The 17,034-nt window shown below is 39.8% G+C and overlaps 1 protein-coding gene across 1 annotated transcript in view; it reads right to left on the bottom strand.

Moving 5' to 3' along the window:
* The window catches only part of USP40 (ubiquitin specific peptidase 40), a 41,816-nt gene that overhangs the window by 23,410 nt on the left and 1,372 nt on the right, over nucleotides 1-17,034 (bottom strand). The window contains exons 2-12 of the mRNA XM_064159810.1: nucleotides 15,040-15,256; nucleotides 14,269-14,336; nucleotides 12,655-12,768; nucleotides 11,513-11,677; nucleotides 10,817-10,963; nucleotides 7,074-7,217; nucleotides 5,474-5,602; nucleotides 4,368-4,469; nucleotides 3,868-3,975; nucleotides 752-1,073; nucleotides 163-244 (exon numbers count right to left, since the gene is read on the bottom strand). Coding sequence (XP_064015880.1) covers nucleotides 163-244; nucleotides 752-1,073; nucleotides 3,868-3,975; nucleotides 4,368-4,469; nucleotides 5,474-5,602; nucleotides 7,074-7,217; nucleotides 10,817-10,963; nucleotides 11,513-11,677; nucleotides 12,655-12,768; nucleotides 14,269-14,336; nucleotides 15,040-15,238 — 1,580 coding nt within the window. The 5' untranslated portion in view covers nucleotides 15,239-15,256. The remainder of the gene's footprint in view (nucleotides 1-162; nucleotides 245-751; nucleotides 1,074-3,867; nucleotides 3,976-4,367; nucleotides 4,470-5,473; nucleotides 5,603-7,073; nucleotides 7,218-10,816; nucleotides 10,964-11,512; nucleotides 11,678-12,654; nucleotides 12,769-14,268; nucleotides 14,337-15,039; nucleotides 15,257-17,034) is intronic.

Genomic DNA, 17,034 nt, shown 5'->3' with positions numbered 1-17,034 from the left:
GCCTAGTTCTGCCACCAACAGAGGCACAGAGAACTAGAAAAAGGCAGAATCCAGACATACAAGTTTTAGTTCTCCGTTAACCTTTATGATATTGAATCATTTTACATCACTCTGTAGATCAAGAATACTCTTTAAGAGATGGGTACAGTTACATCAATATACCTCTTTTTTTGCAGCTCAGTATTAGCAGCTTTCATTTCATTCAGAAGGTGTTCAGGAATTTGGTACCTTGGATTTCCTCTTGCTGCAACAAATAATATAGGTTAGTTTGGCCTCAGCTGCTTAGAATGTGTTTTGGCAAACAAGAAAAGCAATCAAGATGAGACATTACAGTATTCATTGAAAATTCAGAAGTGGTGTGCAATCATTTCATAACAGAGAAAGTTAAACTGGAAGATGATACAAAGAGAAACAAGTGCTGCTACTGCCCATTAATCTCTGCTTAGAGGAAACTGATACATGAATGTGTTAGCAACAACTTGTATTTGTTTTAGGAGATGTTCTGTTAGCATAGCATTTGTGAAGTGTACTGCAAAAGGAGTTAGTGTCAGTTACAGGCAGTTCACTGGTCACTATCTGCTTAGAGGTGATCTCTGTGTATCTCACAACCTTTTTTCAAATGAGCACGATAAAGAGAACTGTATCTTCGTCTCTTGGAAAAAGACAGAAATGCACAACTGCCCTTCCTAACTAGAACACAAACTGTCAACGAAGGAAACCCCCACAGAATATAAAGCTGAACTTTGTGTACCTTCAGGTGGTCTCTTCAACTGAGATTTTCGATAGAACAGCATGTAGGCACTCTCTTTACCCTGAAATTGCTTCTCAATATCCTTCTCCTTGATTGGCTGGACTTTTGAATCATTTAGATCAAACCAATGGCAACCAACAGAACTGTCCCTTAGCCTCGTAGGGCTCTTTTCTGAATTCCACTGGACATCATTCTTCTGAGGAGGGCTTAGAAGATCTTGGCCTTGAGAATGTGACTTAAATGGGAGCTTGTGTTTTTCCTTCAGACCAACCTTATTTTCATCAGGACTGAAGTGAAATATCTGACGGTGATTCTGCAAAAACTAAAAGGAAAGAACAAAATGAAGCAGATACCCAACTTTAAATATAGTAATCTGCATTAGCTTATTTCCCTGACCCATCTTGAAATTGATAGACAAACCACACAAAACTTGATTTTACGGATGTTTCTTCATGCATTTCCTCAGTTTGAACAGAAAAATGTCATTTTCCTGTCACCACTTCTGTCTGATCTTTGATATGTTGTTGCAGGTTCAGTTTCTTATGTAACTTCAAAATACCATGCAAGCAACTGCAAAAGAATTGTTTTCAACACACACGCATCACTAAGAATTAAGTCAGACTAACTTCCAAATTTCAAAGACTGTTCAAGACTCTTGAGTGTTTTTAAAAATGTCACACAGGCACATCCTTTTTGACCTTTCCAGGGACAGAGTCCTTCCGCACTTCTGCTATTATCAGACATGCAGTATCATGCCAACCAGTTTAGCCCCTGAACACTGCTACTTTCTGCTTCCTAGTCTCTGTGAAATTGCTTCATTGTGTTACCTACCAGACAAGGACCTTGTTCTCAGTTCTAGTTGTTGAGTTGCACTTTATCCACATTAATGCTGCTTACTAGGGCATCCCAAGAACTTAAAATCTACTTGTCCCATTGTCCTGGTGGGCTAATAAGCCTATCAGATGTCCTTCTGCTGATGGGGGAAGCAAGGGCCAGAGGAAAGCAAAGGCTTGGGCCATTACGTCCCCTCCCAAAGTGATAAACAGGTACCCAGAGGTCTCCAGGTACTTGTTGGTGTCTTGGCCAAATAAGGGTGAGCAAGCCCTGGTTTCACCTAATATGGTCAGTTTTGCAAATGCCATTTTGATTGGTGAATCTCTGTGGCCAAAGGATACATTATACTTGGGTAATATAAATTGAGCAAAGTTGCAAGCAGTTGTGCTGCTTCTGCCTCACAGAGCTGCCTCTGCCTCACTGCTCTTGGACAACGTGTTCTGCTTTGCTTTGTGCTTCAGACCAGGTTAGACCTGTTGTTTTGGACTTGAACTACCTGGAAACTTGAGTGCCTCCTTCCCAGGAGAAGGCATTTAAAGTGCCTCACAACGTGGCAAGAAGTGCCACCGTCATCATGCTCTCTGCACACCTGCAAGAGATTCTGCCTGCACCTCTGAGCCAAGAGGAACTAGGATCGGGTCAGAGACCGTCTGCCTCTTTCCAAGCACTCTGGGAAGATCTAGAAGCCTCTCAATGGCTGAGCAGTTCCAATACTGCCACAAAGGAGCCAGGGACTATCTTGAAATTTCTACTCCACTGCAGTGACTAGCACAGACTTTCCCTAGGGCTGCAGGCTCCCTATTTGTTCGTGGGGCAGAGCCATTCTGTGGCTAAACTTTTCCATTTTTCTTGATTTTCCTGAATGAATGCATAGCCCATAAGCAACCTTGTGAAGATTTTCCCGACCAAACTAGAACCTGAATTTAACTAATTTGTATATAGGTGTGGGCAGGGCTTTCTGGAAATAAAGCTAACTACATAGTTTATAATTCCTGCCTCATTAATTGCCCTAACTAAATCACCCATTTCACCCAGCTTAGCCACTTTGTTCTCTACTTTCAGTTTAGCATCATGCTGATACTTCAAACAAGTTACTTGCCCAAATTACACACAAGAAAATTATGGGCAGGGAGTGGACACCAATGCCCCAAACCCCTCAAATCTACAAACCCCACCCAATACCTTAACAAAACCAAACAAAAAAAAACATAAATCAAAGACTCCCTCCCAAATCATAATCCAAAATTCATTCAATACTTCAAAAAGTGCAAAACCATTTTCAGTTATTTCAGTGAGGGTAGTCCTGCACTGATCAATGTGCTCTTGGGATACAGATCCTGCACTTGTGAAAACTCAGGTTTTGTGATACTCGCAATAGCACTCAGACTTTGAAATTATTAGCACTGAGTTGCTCAGAACTTGTTTTTAGGCCCTTCCCTATCAACATTTGACAACTACATTTCAGAATAGTTATTTTTAAAAAGCATTGTTAGCCTTTTGTTAAAAAATAAAAAGTGAAGGAATAGTTTTCCTCATATCTGTAACAAATGATATATTATTTCCCATAAAGCATCATAAAATATAGTAACCATTTGGACAATCGACCCAAAAAAAAGCATACATTCTCAAAACCTCACTTCTGTTACTGCTGTGCTTTTCTTATCAGTGCTTGTGTTCAAGCCGCAGTAAAGTTGTTGCAACTACACCCACATACAAAAGTGAAACAAAGTTCAATACTTAAGGTTAATTACTTTATAGGTCAAACATATAGATGGAAAAAAGATACAAGCTTTCAGGCAGACAATTCCTTGAGAATCTAACCTTGTCTGTGCCCCCCACCTTACTAATTTACCTTACAAACCTCTCTTACATTTACTGCATTTAGCTAGCCCAAGTGTCAGTATTCTCAATTACCATCTGAGTATCACAGTATCACAGTATCACAGTATCACCAAGGTTGGAAGAGACCTCACAGATCATCAAGTCCAACCCTTTACCACAGTGCCCAAGGCTAGACCATGGCACCAAGTGCCACATCCAACCTTGCCTTGAACTGCCCCAGGGACGACGACTCCACCACCTCCCCAGGCAGCCCATTCCAGTGTCCAATGACTCTCTCAGTGAAGAACTTTCTCCTCACCTCGAGCCGAAATTTCCCCTGGCGCAGCCTGAGGCTGTGTCCTCTTGTTCTGGAGCTGGCCACCTGAGAGAAGAGAGCAACCTCCTCCTGGATGCAAAGTTATCTTAACAGCAAAAAGAACATTAACATACAAGAACCTTACCTTTCGTAATGCTCCATGTTGTTTTCGGTATTTTTTATTCCAGGACACCCCTTTTTTCTCCAATAGTTTCTGCCCTAATTGATCCACAGGAATTTGTTTAGATTCTTCCTACAGATAAATCAAAAACTAGGATACTGAAAGCTACAAAAGTCAAGAGGTTAAACACAAAGAAGGCAATTCTCTGGTGCCTAAATCATTCCCAAATTGTTAATAAACTAATGCAAGATCCTGATTAGTAAATCAATGTAACATCTGCTTACAAGCAACTTAAGAAATACTCCAAAATGATTTTTTTATTGTATGAAAGCTCACTACTGGCAATAGATTAGGTGCTGAATTACATGATCCTGGAGGTCTCTTTCAACCTGGTTGATTCTATGATTGATCTGCTTCACAAGAAGTTCTGTACACTGAAATCTGCATACTCTTGCATACACTAACTACTTTTTCCAGGTTTTCTAATATCAAAATTGAAGCAATAAACCCCTTACATACCATACCTCTGATAAAATCCCTTTCAACACAACCAATGGATTTTCTTCTTCTTCACCATTTTCAGTATGTCTTAAAGCCTTATCTTCAATCAGGCTATCATCATCTTCCTGTGAAAGAAATATAAGAAACTCAAATACTGTTGTTCCACATCAAAAAAGTGGTTTTCAATTACAGTCTGCACTAACAATAGCATCCGCAATTGGAAAAGTGAGAAAAGTTCCAGTAAGTTGCCACTGCTGCATGTCCCAGACTACATATTGTCATATAAAATATCCACAATCAGTTTTTTTCTACAGAAAAGGCTTTTGCATTAATTACAAACTGCCAGCCAGAGTCATTCACTAAAACAACTGAGCAAAAACATTAATTCACCTGGGAGAGAAAAAGCAAGCAAGCCCACCAATGTGAGATAGGTTAGCAGATCAGAATCTTGACAGTGATTGCATCCTGTGGAAAACTGGCCTTCTCAGTGAGGTTAAGAGACCAAGTTCCTCACTAAAAAAATTCCTTAGTTTGGATGTCCATTTCAGTCATGTGCTAGTTTGAAGCAGGGTAGAATGTTTTGGTGAGAAAAACTAGATCATAGGCTGTGAAAGGAAAATAGTGGTGATGTCTACTTCCCTCAGAGTCTTGCTGAAGAAAGGAAAACGTTAGATAACACTCTCACCATTTTGTTTCACTCTGCTTTGGGCTTCTGACTGAGCTGCATCTGCCTAACCTCACCTTCCACTCATCTTTGCTTTCTTAACCTCTTGGTTGAACCTCTATTCTTCCTTGGGACTGGGGTAAGGTTGAGAGGGGCAGGGGGAAGGTGCAGGGGTGGTTGAGAGCCCCTCCTGGGGACTCAGGTTTCTGGCAGGGGAGTTGTGTTTCTGTATTACCTTTTACCTTGTATATTTCTGTATATAATTGTATATACTGTAAATATCTGCTTGTATATTGTGCTAGCTGTAAATAAATAGCTTCACTTATACTCCCAGAGCCGACTGAGTCTAGTCTGGGTGATTCCTAAAGTGTGGGGGGGCAGGGAACACCCAAACCATCACAAATCATTAAAACTTTTCTGAACAACAAGACATATCAAACAAGGAAGAAAACCTCCTGGACTCACTTGCAATTGCCAGTTTCCTAATTCATCCACATCTCTGATATAAACATGATAGTGTCCTCCATAGCAGCCACCTTTATGTATAATAACAGAGAAGAGCTCATACATGTACTCTGAATCATCCATTTCAGTCTTTAAAAAGAAAAACAATAATAGTAAAATAACATATCAGTAATTCTTTCACACAAGGACAGTTTTACAGCATCAGCATAGCTTCAGATATATCTCAGCATGCATTTCCATGTGCACAGAGCTTCCCAGTGCTGAGGAACACAAGCACGGACTGACACAAACCACGGACCAAGGCACAGGCTTGTTAAGCAACCTCTGAAGCACAATTCTGAGCAATATTGGAAATTCCAAATTTAAAACAATCAAATGTTTATGCAAACAATAGAACAGCTCAACTTGTTTAAAAGACTAAAGAAAAAACAAGCAACACAGTGACATATACTGTGAAAAAACTTCCTCAGATACAAACACAGACACTTCCAGCTTGCACTGCAACATCTCAATACAAAAAAATGCCTTTTTCAATAGGAGTGTCTCTACTGAGTATTTTCTTTATATGTTTTAAGGATCAAAAACTTGATTCAAGGATTAGTACAGCTCAGTTTGTATTCATGTGTATTCCTGATTCTAAAGAGAAGAGTCCTAAGAAAAAATTAGATAGCTACAGGCAGATAAAAACATACATAGCTAAATTTATACATGATATCATCAGACAATAACAATATAAAGTCCAATTTCCAGGTGACAATCTTCCTTTCAAACAAAGGCCAGATTAAGTTTTAGGCCATTATTATACCCTTGCATTTACCACTCAGAAAGTGATCTTTTGGAAAAATGCAACAGGAGCCAGAAATGTGAACCTGCAGCCCAGAAAGTCATGTCCTGGGCTGCATTAAAAGCAGTGTGACCAGCAGGATAAGGGTAGAGATTCTCCCCCTCTACTCTGCTCTTGTGGGACCCCACCTGGAGTACTACATTCAGTTCTGGCACCCCTAGCTTAATGAAGACAAACTACTGGAGTGAGTCCAGAGGGCCATGAAGATGATCAGAGGGCTGGAGCACCTCCCCTAAGGGGACAAGCTGAGACAGCTGGGGTTTTTCAGCCTGGGAAAAAAGAAGGTTCCAGGAGACTTTATAGCAGCCTTCCAGTACCTGAAAATGGGTTTACAAGAAAGGTGGGAAGGGGATTTTACAAGGGCTAACGGATGAGAGAGAATGGATAGAAGCTTGATGAGGATAGATTTAGGATATTAGGAAGAAATTCATTACAGTAAGGGTGGTGAGATACTGGAAAAAGTTGTCCAGGCAGGTTGTGGATTCCCCCATTCCTGGAGGTGGTATAGGCCATGCTGGATGAGGCCTTGAGCAACACAGTCAAGTGGAAGGCATCTCTGCCAATGCTAGGGAGTTTGGAACTGGATGATGTTTAAAGTACCTTCCAATCCAAATCATTCTACGAATCTGTGAATCTATGAAATTGGGATTCAGAACATTAGGAATTAAAAATGCAAAATGAACGATAATTTGTCCATGAGACAGCAATTCTCTGCTGAGTATCTAGAAACTTTGTAACAAATGTGACAGTACAAACCTGCTCACAAAAAGGCCTCAGATTTATCTGGATGGGGAATGTATAGCAGCTCGTTTCCTTGTATCGTTCACACTTCTCAAAGTCGAAGTTAAATCTCAGGAGAGAAATGGTGAGAAAAGGTGGCAACTTGCGCAGTTTAGCAGACTGTAAGGTGATGAAAAAAACTTGTAAGCACACAGGCATAACAGAGTGATCATCAGTCCAATAGTTTATTCTGCTACAGAAAATGAAGGACACTGTTGAAATCCTAGTCAGCAATTACATTTCCATTGCCCTCATGTACTTCATAAGAAGGTTTGCTTGAATTTTGTACTACAAAGTAACTGCTTCAAACCCCAGCCTTTGTGCTTATATACAAAGTCAGACTACAAAACAACTTCCATTGCCAGGCTGGACCAGATGATCTCCAGAGGTGGCTTCTAACCCCTACCACTTTGTGATCCTGTGATCTTCTCAGCAATTCTGTTCTTGGCCCCTTGCAAAGCACATGTCACCACCAAGCCCAAACAGATCCTGGGAGTCCAGAAGAAAACAAAAAAACACAAACACTCAACTGCAGGTGAAACAGAAAAAAACCTGACACATCTTTGTGGTAGCTTCACCATTCCCAGATAGGCAGTGCTCAGCTTCAAAGCCAGTCAATAATAATAATTTAAAAAAAAGCTACAAGCTAAAAATAAGTAGTCCACATGCTTGCTTCTGGTGCAAGGACAGGACCTTAACTGAAGCTAGGGCCACTACTATTCTGGCCCCTGCTGGTAATCTCCAAATGAAGCATTTATACATTAATTGAGGTTTATTCTAATGACCTTTGAGGAGTTTTCCAGTACTTTGTGGCCCTGTGTCCTCAAGTACAGGTCAGAGCTCATTCAGACACAGTGTTCTCAAACATGCAAGTCAGAAATGACCCTAACTGTAACACAATTAGCTCTGTCAGGTGTATATTATTATCATCCAGAAAATGTGACTGCTGCCACACGTGTTTTGTACCCTGCTGGATTACCTTCAAACGTCACAGAAATGGTCTGAAAATTGTCACCAGAATGTACCACAGTAGCATTTTGATTAACATCTCCCAGGCTGCTTGAAGAAAAAGGCCTTTACTAAGACCTGGGAGCTACAGTAGATGATGCTGTGCCTGAGAGGCACAGGGAAAGGGTATCCTGGAGGACACTACACAGTCATAGATCAACTCAAGCAACAGTTAAAGTCGCCCTCATTCATACAGGAGAGGAACTTCAATGCAGAAAAGCCAGCATAACTCATCTCAGTATGGAAGAATATTAACCAAAATCTAACAACTTGGTGCATGAACACATCAGGAACCTTGGTGTGAAGTAAAACCAATCATCTTGTATTACCTCTGAATATCTGAATATAAATGTAGATTCAGTGGAAACACTTCCAAATCTTTTCAATGTCTACATCCAATACAGTTGGATTGCATCAGTTGTGACTACTTTACAGAGTTTAGTGGCATAAAGGATTTTGCATATACTTTCAAGTTTGGGGTGAAAAGCAGATTGCACAATTAAAATCTGATAAAGTTCTGGAACATGAGATTATTCAACTACAAACATTTTGGGGCCAACACAAACAAGTGAGAAGAATAACATCCAAGGATCCACAGAGGGCTGAATGAAGTGGGTATGGGCAGGTGGTCACATTGTTAGGCCACATCCCTAATGCTGCCATCAGCCTAGGGTGACCCAGCTGACATCTCATGTGCTGTTGGTGTTAACTCTTACTACAGTCTGCTGTGATCAGCTGCATTATGCTAGCAAAGCCAGAGCTGCAAGCCTCAGTTGTGACAACTCATCATCCATCCTTCCTTCTACAACAGCTCCTTTCTTCTTAAGTTGCCAACTCATCTCCCAGGATTGGGACTTCTTACCCAGAGATCCCACTATCTACCTGCATAAATGACCACGTCTGACAGCTAAGCAACTTTTATCTTGCACTCCCTTGAACCCAGCAGTTTCACTCAATCTCTCACAACCAAGCCACATGAGGCAATGGTGAAAGTCCCTAAACAGTCAAGTCACTGATTAACTTCACTTGTCCTGGGCTCACCTCTGCACCTACTCCCTTCCACAGTTAGGGTGCTGCAAGGTTTGAACTTCACTAATTCTGCCACACAAGGGTCACCAGAGCAGGTGAAAGAGCTTTGCTGTTGTAAAGATTGCAGAGTATGTCAGAGTGCACTAACAGACATCTATATCTGTTTCCTCTTTATGAAAAAATGTGGGCATGAGGGGAAAAAGGAGCAGTGTTTTACAAAAAAGAAACCCAGCAACTTATAATATGAAAGAAGAAACAAATCACTTTGTATCATTCAGGAAAAATGCAATATAAAGACCTACAACTCTCATAAAGCAGTCACTGGGCTGCCCTTCTCTGGCCATAACTAAAGGTATGGATGAGAATACAAATAACAAGTCTTGAAATCAATTATTACATTGGGGAAACCAGCCCAAACTGTCATAAACCAACATACAGGGCCAAAATGACAGCACAAGGATGCTGCAGGCTGTGCTGTCACCCGGACAGCAATCAGTGTTGTCAGCCGTGTCACCATTTAACAAAGCATTCAGAGTCACATTCACAGCTCCTTTGGAGGGTGCCAGTACAGACATGTGTCAAGCACTTGAAGCTTTCCCAAGGTGCCCGGGGTGAAGGCAGGGAACCAGATCACAGGACTACTCCAGTCTGGATCTCCCTAAGCTACTGGGGAACATTCTCAACAAACAACAAATGCTTAATGTCAAAGTTCTCTGTTGGGCACTGATGAACTCCAATAACCCAGCACAGGAAAAAGGTCACTTCATTTGGATTAACAAGTCATTTACAAAAACAAAACCAACAGAACTTGCCCACAGCTGAGGGCAGATCAAAGCAGCAAACTGTTTCCTAGAAAATTATGGTAAACTATCACAATTCAGCATATAAACACACAAACCTACTGTCTTTCCTTAAAAGAGAAGTTCAGAGGGTATATTCTGCCCACAAGAATGTGACTTTTAGGCTTTATTGTGTCTGGATTTTTATTTCCTGGCCTAGCATGCAGTAAGTAGTCAAAAAGCTCATTGAGAGAGAACAGGAGGTGGTGATTCTAGAAGTGAAGTGGCTGACTGAAACAACACGGCATACACAACAAAAATACAGCCAGTGTCTTGCACATTAGAAAAGCTGCATGAATCCTTGCATGAATAAGCTCTTACTCATTTGAAGGCTCTAGCACTGCAGAACATACTGAAAATATTTATTACAGTATTATCACTGCAAGAATGTCTTTGTCATCAGGGAAATAATGCAATATTTGGATCAGATTCCATTTCCCTGGGCAGAGAAACAGGTCATTACTTTCTCTCCCATTTGGGTTCTTCCTGAGTATTTCCATGCTTTTCTCCACTATATAGATCTATTTTCCCCTCATGCTCTAGCTTATCTTTTAGCCTACTCCCTGAAATGCCTGAAGTGTGTAAAACTGCATGCCACCCCTTTCACCATTGCCTAGATTAAAGACTGCAACAATATTTAAGTCAAAAAATGAGTCACATTGATTTTTATTGGACACAGTTGCTGAGTCTTAAAGCCAGGTCAGACTTTAGCATGCTCTTGTTAATGCATCATTTATGTTAAAGATACAAATTCTATTATTTCAGAGTTAATGGTAAGACACAGCAATGTAAACAAAGTTCCTAAGTGTTAGTCAGCTGAACAATCAATCTCCAATGTATTACCTTTGAGGCTTCAACGAGTTTATCACAGGCTCCACATCGATACAAGTTCTCATTTTCAAAATACTCTTCTTCTACATACATGTTCCACAGGGCCTCCTCCAAGCCAGCAACACCTTTTACTGCCACCGTTAAATCTAAGAAATCCTCCTATGCAGAGGTACAACGCAAAAATAAAGTAGCAAGTGGTGTAAATTCATAATACATTAGAAAGATATTCACATTCCATTCACCACAGCAGATGCAAGCATTCATTTTGCTTTCATTAGTAATGGGGCAAAACCCCTATGCATGCACAGGAGAGAAATTAATTATTTTTTAAATTATTTTGAATTACAAAAAAGCACAAAAGATTGAAAATTTGGTTTATTGTTGTCACTTCATTGTTCAGCTCTCTGCTGAGAGCTCCATCTGAAGGCGACACTTGCTAATTTAGAGGATGCAATAACAGTTGGATTTTTTCAGTCTGATGTAGGTGGTTTAGAAAATGCCAGCCAGACTTAACAACAAAGTCTTAGATAACTGACATGGTTGCAAGTGTGCAGCACCCTGACCAATATACACTGCCTAAATTCAAAGAGGCCACCAGTGATACCCAAGAAAGATGTAATTAGTCTTTTTATAAAACAAGAAAGAACACTTAAAAGTATCTTCAATAGACCAAACAGAAACTTGTACTGGATAATCAGCTACCTTTACCTGTCTTTCACTGATATTCTTGCATTCTTTACAAACAATCTGGTTGACAACAATCCCGTGGTACAACCGGTTAATAAGGTCATGACCTGAAGTCCCCACAAGGGAAGTTTCCAAAGCACTGAACAGGATCCGATTTAATTCCTGCACATCATGCTGCCTCATTTCCTGAATGATTAAAACAAACAAACAAACAAAAACAACCACCCTGAAGAAATGAAATATGGACATTTGCTTCACTTACTGCTTAACAACAACAGAGAGCATGACAGTGAGTCACCTCAATGACTACCCGTATATTTGCTATCTTAAGTTAGAACCTTTATTATTATTTTTCTTAATTCAGTTACATTAAATGTGAATATCGTGTTCAGTTTTGGGCCTTTCATGTCAGTAAGGATATTGAAGCGCTAGAGCCTTGTCCAAAGAAGCTGGTAAAGTGGCTAGAGCACAAGTATGAGTAGCAGCTTAGCTAACTGAGGTTGTTCAGCCTGGAGAAAATGAGGCTTAGGGAACACTGTAACAACTACCTGAAATGTGGCTGTAGCGAGATGGAGGTCAGCCTCTTCTCTCAAGTACAAATGACAAGATGAAAGGAAAATGACCTCAAGTTAAGCCAGGGGAGGTTTAGATTTGATGTTAGGAAAAATGCCTTCACCAGAAGAGTTGTCAAATATTGAACAGGCTATCCAGGGAAGTGGTGGAGTCGCCAGCCCTGGAGGCATTTAAAGAGGTGTAGATGTGGTGCTGAGAGGTGGTTAGTGGTGGACTTGGCACTGCTGGTTTGACTCAATGATTCTGTGATTCTTCAAATAGCGACGAGTACATAAACTATAACCCACGTTAAGACATTTACATGAGTAGATCTAGACTAAACTCTTAAGATTAATTACACTGTTCCATTTAAGTAAAAATCTAAGTACTTGAGGTCAAGAACCCTAATTACCATTGGAAAAATGATCCTGTAAAACACAAGGGAAAAGCTACTGAAATTGTTTCTAACAGAACAATTTTCTTCCGTTGCTTGTTGCAAACAAGATACAATAGTATACAACAATAGTTGACCAAATCCAATGCTGTCTCCAAAGCTTAGAAAAGAACCGCCACTATTCAGAAAGACATTTATCAGTGATGGTACTTTGTACCTCATGGCTATTCCACCCAAAGCTCTCAGTAAGGTCTGTTGTAGATGCAGCCTGCTGGTCCAATAACAGAAGCTGAGCAAACAACCGCTGAAGCTGTAATGGAATTATTCGAACCTAGAAATACAAACCAAAATACACCCAACAGATCAGACAGAGTCTTCAAACCAATAATTCAAACAAAGGAAGCAATAGTTTCCTACAAAACCTCTAACAAACCACCACTGTCTACAGATTTCACAGATTACTGGATTCACAACTAAACATCAGTCTTGAGTGATTCTGGGAATCAGACAATTCCCAAAAATCTACAGTGCCTCACCTTAGCCAAACGAAACAGAAAATGTGCAATAAAGCAAAAGAGTACCAATTAAAATGAAGCCATAATCAAAAATTACAGCTTTCTCTGATACCATTCATAATACTAAAACCCAAGAACTCAGCTCGAAGACATCCTGACATAAAGGTTTAACATGTGCTGCTCCTTGCTCATTGAAGGGTTTGGCATCAGGATGGAAGGAGATGGGCAAGAGAATGGTTAATGCCAACAATCTTCATCACTGGATCATATCCAGGTGGGTTTTCAATCCCTCCAGAGAAGGAAACTCAACCACCTCTCTGGGCAGCCTGTTCCAGTGCTTTACTAATCTCACAGTAAAGAAGCTTCTCCTCATATTCAGATGAAACATCTTGTGTTCCAGTTTGTGCTCACTGCCAATTGCTCTGTTGCAGGTCTTCACCTAAGAGTCTGTCCTCATCCTCTTGACACTCATCCTTTAGTTATTGATAAGCACTGCAAAGATCCTGTCAGTCTTCTCCAAGCTAAACAGCCCCAGGACTCTCAGCTACCTGTATTTATAGTTGACTCACAAAGAAAAATAATTTCCAAGCAATCAGTTTTGTCCTATTAGCCTGAGACCTAAATAATTAAATTCTACCCTCAACATCAGAAAGCACTTTTTAAACAAAAAGATTAAACTCCATTCCTACTAAACAAAAAGATTAAACTCCATTCCTACTAAACAAAAAGATTAAACTCCATTCCTACTAAACAAAAAGATTAAACTCCATTCCTACTAAACAAAAAGATTAAACTCCATTCCTACTAAACAAAAAGATTAAACTCCATTCCTACTAAACAAAAAGATTAAACTCCATTCCTACTAAACAAAAAGATTAAACTCCATTCCTACAGCATGTCATGCAGAGGTGAGCTACAAAGTCTTCAGAGACCCTCAGCACTGTCATCTATGCTTCACACAGTTGTTTGTTTTTTATTCTGGTGGCAAATAAGTCAAAGCCACGTAGATTCAATCACAAAAGAGAAAACTTTAAAACAGGTCTGCACAGAATTTTTCCTATAGGAACATAATTGGTTTTTTTCCCTTTTGAAGACAAAATTATCTCTGCTATCAATTTCACCAAAACTAGGTTATGTATCTTCCTCCTGAAGCAAAGCTTATGACACTAAAAAATGTGAAAAATCAAGAAGCAGCCAAACTGTCCTTCAGCATCAAGTCAGGCTTTCATCCATTCTCAAAGGAAATTTCATGCAAATTGCAACAATTTTCCTCTGAAACAACATTCAGTAGTGACTAACAACAAAACATTATGTACCTTTGCATCGGGTTTATTGCTATCATCCAGAGTCCCAAGTTCTTCGGGTCCTAGAGAGAACAATGCCTCTGTAATTGTAACGAAAAAGGCCTGTTTAAAAACCAGACAATATCTCTTCTCTAAAGATTTTTTGCATGTTAACTGTCAAGCATAGCAACAAGATTCTTTCTGGCAATCTAAGACATAAAACAACATTCCTGAACATCATTCACATGGGCCCACAGGAAAGATGGGCTGGGATTCTGCATCCCAGACTGTAATAATAGGACAAGAGATAATGGCTTAAAAAGCAGAGGGTAGATTTAGATTACATGTCAGTAAGAAATGCTGCATTGAGGGTAGTGAAGCAATGGAACAGATTGCCCAGAGAGGTTGTGGATGTCTCCTTCCTGGAAGCATTAAAGCCCAGGTTGGATAGGGATTTGAGCAGCCTGCTCTAGTAGAGTGTCCCTGCCCACAGCACGTGGACTGAAACTAGAACACCTTTAAGGTCCCTTCCAACCCAAACCACTCTACGATACTTTGAATCATCCTTGCAATTGCTCCAAACTATAACAATAAAGCAGAAGTAAATACAAAGGTGTTTAGAAGGCGTAGAAGTAATTATATCAGTTTTACAGACCAGTAGCTCTGAGTATTCTGTTATAACTTCAGTGAACTGAAGTAAACTATTCCTATAAACAATTTGTTTGTTGTTTTTCTTTAACAGCTAGAAATGCAAGTCACTGTCAAATAAAAAATCCAACATTAAGAAGATTTTGAACACATTACCTCTAAATTCAGGTGTGAAAAGCAAAGTCTGCAGAAGAGAGTTGAGGTAGCAGGTCCCACCCTGATTTTTGATACCACTTATGTTGGTGAAATCCCTGGGAGCCGGAGGCTCAGAATCTCTGAGCTTTGACTTCTTCCCTCTTCCACAATGATCATTTGAAATAAAGGAAAAATCCTCTTCAAATAAGTCCCCAAACATTGTGCAGGTGAAATAATCCTTAAAAAAAAATCAACCTATTTATTATTAAAAAAATAATGCAGCTGGCTACACTCACCTCTAATCCTCCAAGCCAAAATTTTCTGCCCTGATTAAAGAATTCAAAACTTTTTTCCTCTTATATATGAATGCCAGATCCATTAAAAAAGTGTACTTACGTTAAAAAAAACGTGAATTAAAAGGATTTATGTTAGCACAGATCTGAACGGACTTGTAACTAAAATCAAGTACACTGCATTTCAATTTTGCAGCACTGAAAACATGCACATCAAAATAAACAGGTTCTTCTAAACATTCAAAATTAACTAGTGCTTAAGTTGCTCAGTTTTCTGCACTGCCTCTCAACAAATCCACATTCACAGACTGTCTCTAGTGTTGGCCAGTACAGATGGAAAGAGTGTTAATAAATGGTAAAAAGTACAGTGATATTTTATGAAAATATTATCTTTGCTTCCAGATGTTTGGGTCAAACCTAATGGCAATTCTTCTTATGGACATTTTTTTTCCAATCATTTTGGAAGCCTTGAGACTTCTTAGCAGATGCCAGGACTCCCAAAGTTAGCTCCCTTTTGTTTTGTACCTGTCACCCCATCATTTTATTTAGTATGCTGCAGCAGGGAGTAATCAAGGAGTTACAGTGAAGCACTGAATAACTTTTCCCCTCATTACACACACACACTTACAGATCTTTCTTATATTCCACTCAGACATATCGTCCAGACAAAAGTTTTCACAAGGACACTCATGCCTACAACTGAACTTGTCCCCTGTCCTCAGTTATTCTTACCTACCTCCTCTGAACCCCTTAAACCTCTCCTTTACTTTTTTTGAGATTAGAGTACCATGTCTGCCCACAATGTTGAAGATGTGTGCAAACCACAGACTTCTAGAGCTAAATAACTGTCCTCTGGTTTGATCTGGTTTTGTGTATCTACTGAGGACTAAGCTACTTTTTTTTATATCCCAAGGTCTCACTCCTGTGTATTTACTTCAAACCCCACCAGTACATACACCCTTTACAGAAATACACGTGTTTTTATGTGACTGTAAAGCTGTGATCAGCTCTGCCTGCTTCATTCAGCTGCCTATTGGCTCTAAAGCTTCACCAATGCCACCTGTCTTCACTGTAATTTATCAGTCAATGTCACAGGAAAAAATAATCATCTCAGCATTAACTGTTTATTTCTGAGAATTCACAACATACTAAACACAGGCCCTAGCAAAAACAGGAAGAAATGCCTTCTCACCTCCCTCCTGTGGCATGGGATTTTCTCTTTCCTACCTTCTAGCTAATTTAATCAAGCAACAGCTTCATTGAAGAGCTTTCAGTGACAAATCTTGTTAAGTGCCTTTTCAAAATATGAATGGAGGTGATGCTCCCCAGGTGCCATGAGGCACCTGCTAAAACTTTTTTAATAAAATAGGATTACATTTAGCCCATCTTAGTACTTCACATAATTTTAAAGCAAGAGGCTGTGCTCAGAGCAGCTTATTGCATGGCAGCATTCACTCTGTTCTGAAGTACTTCTACAGCACTTCATACCCATTGTATATGCCACGGAATAAATTAACATGGCTGGAGATACTTTTTAAGTGACAGGGAAAAAGAAACTTCTATCCACTTGCAATAGGCTTTTCTCCTCTGAATGTAGTGCCTATATCTTGACTACCTTAAAACAACAACAACAACAACCCTGCAAAGGTCCCACCTCCCATGCTTCAAGATGCAATTACGAGGTTTATTGCTTTCCAAACTGTCATAGGCTTCATCCATTTTT

This window comes from Pogoniulus pusillus, chromosome 2, assembly GCF_015220805.1.
Source record: "Pogoniulus pusillus isolate bPogPus1 chromosome 2, bPogPus1.pri, whole genome shotgun sequence".
NCBI lineage: Eukaryota > Metazoa > Chordata > Aves > Piciformes > Lybiidae > Pogoniulus > Pogoniulus pusillus.
This window is presented reverse-complemented; position numbering and strand designations above follow the sequence as displayed.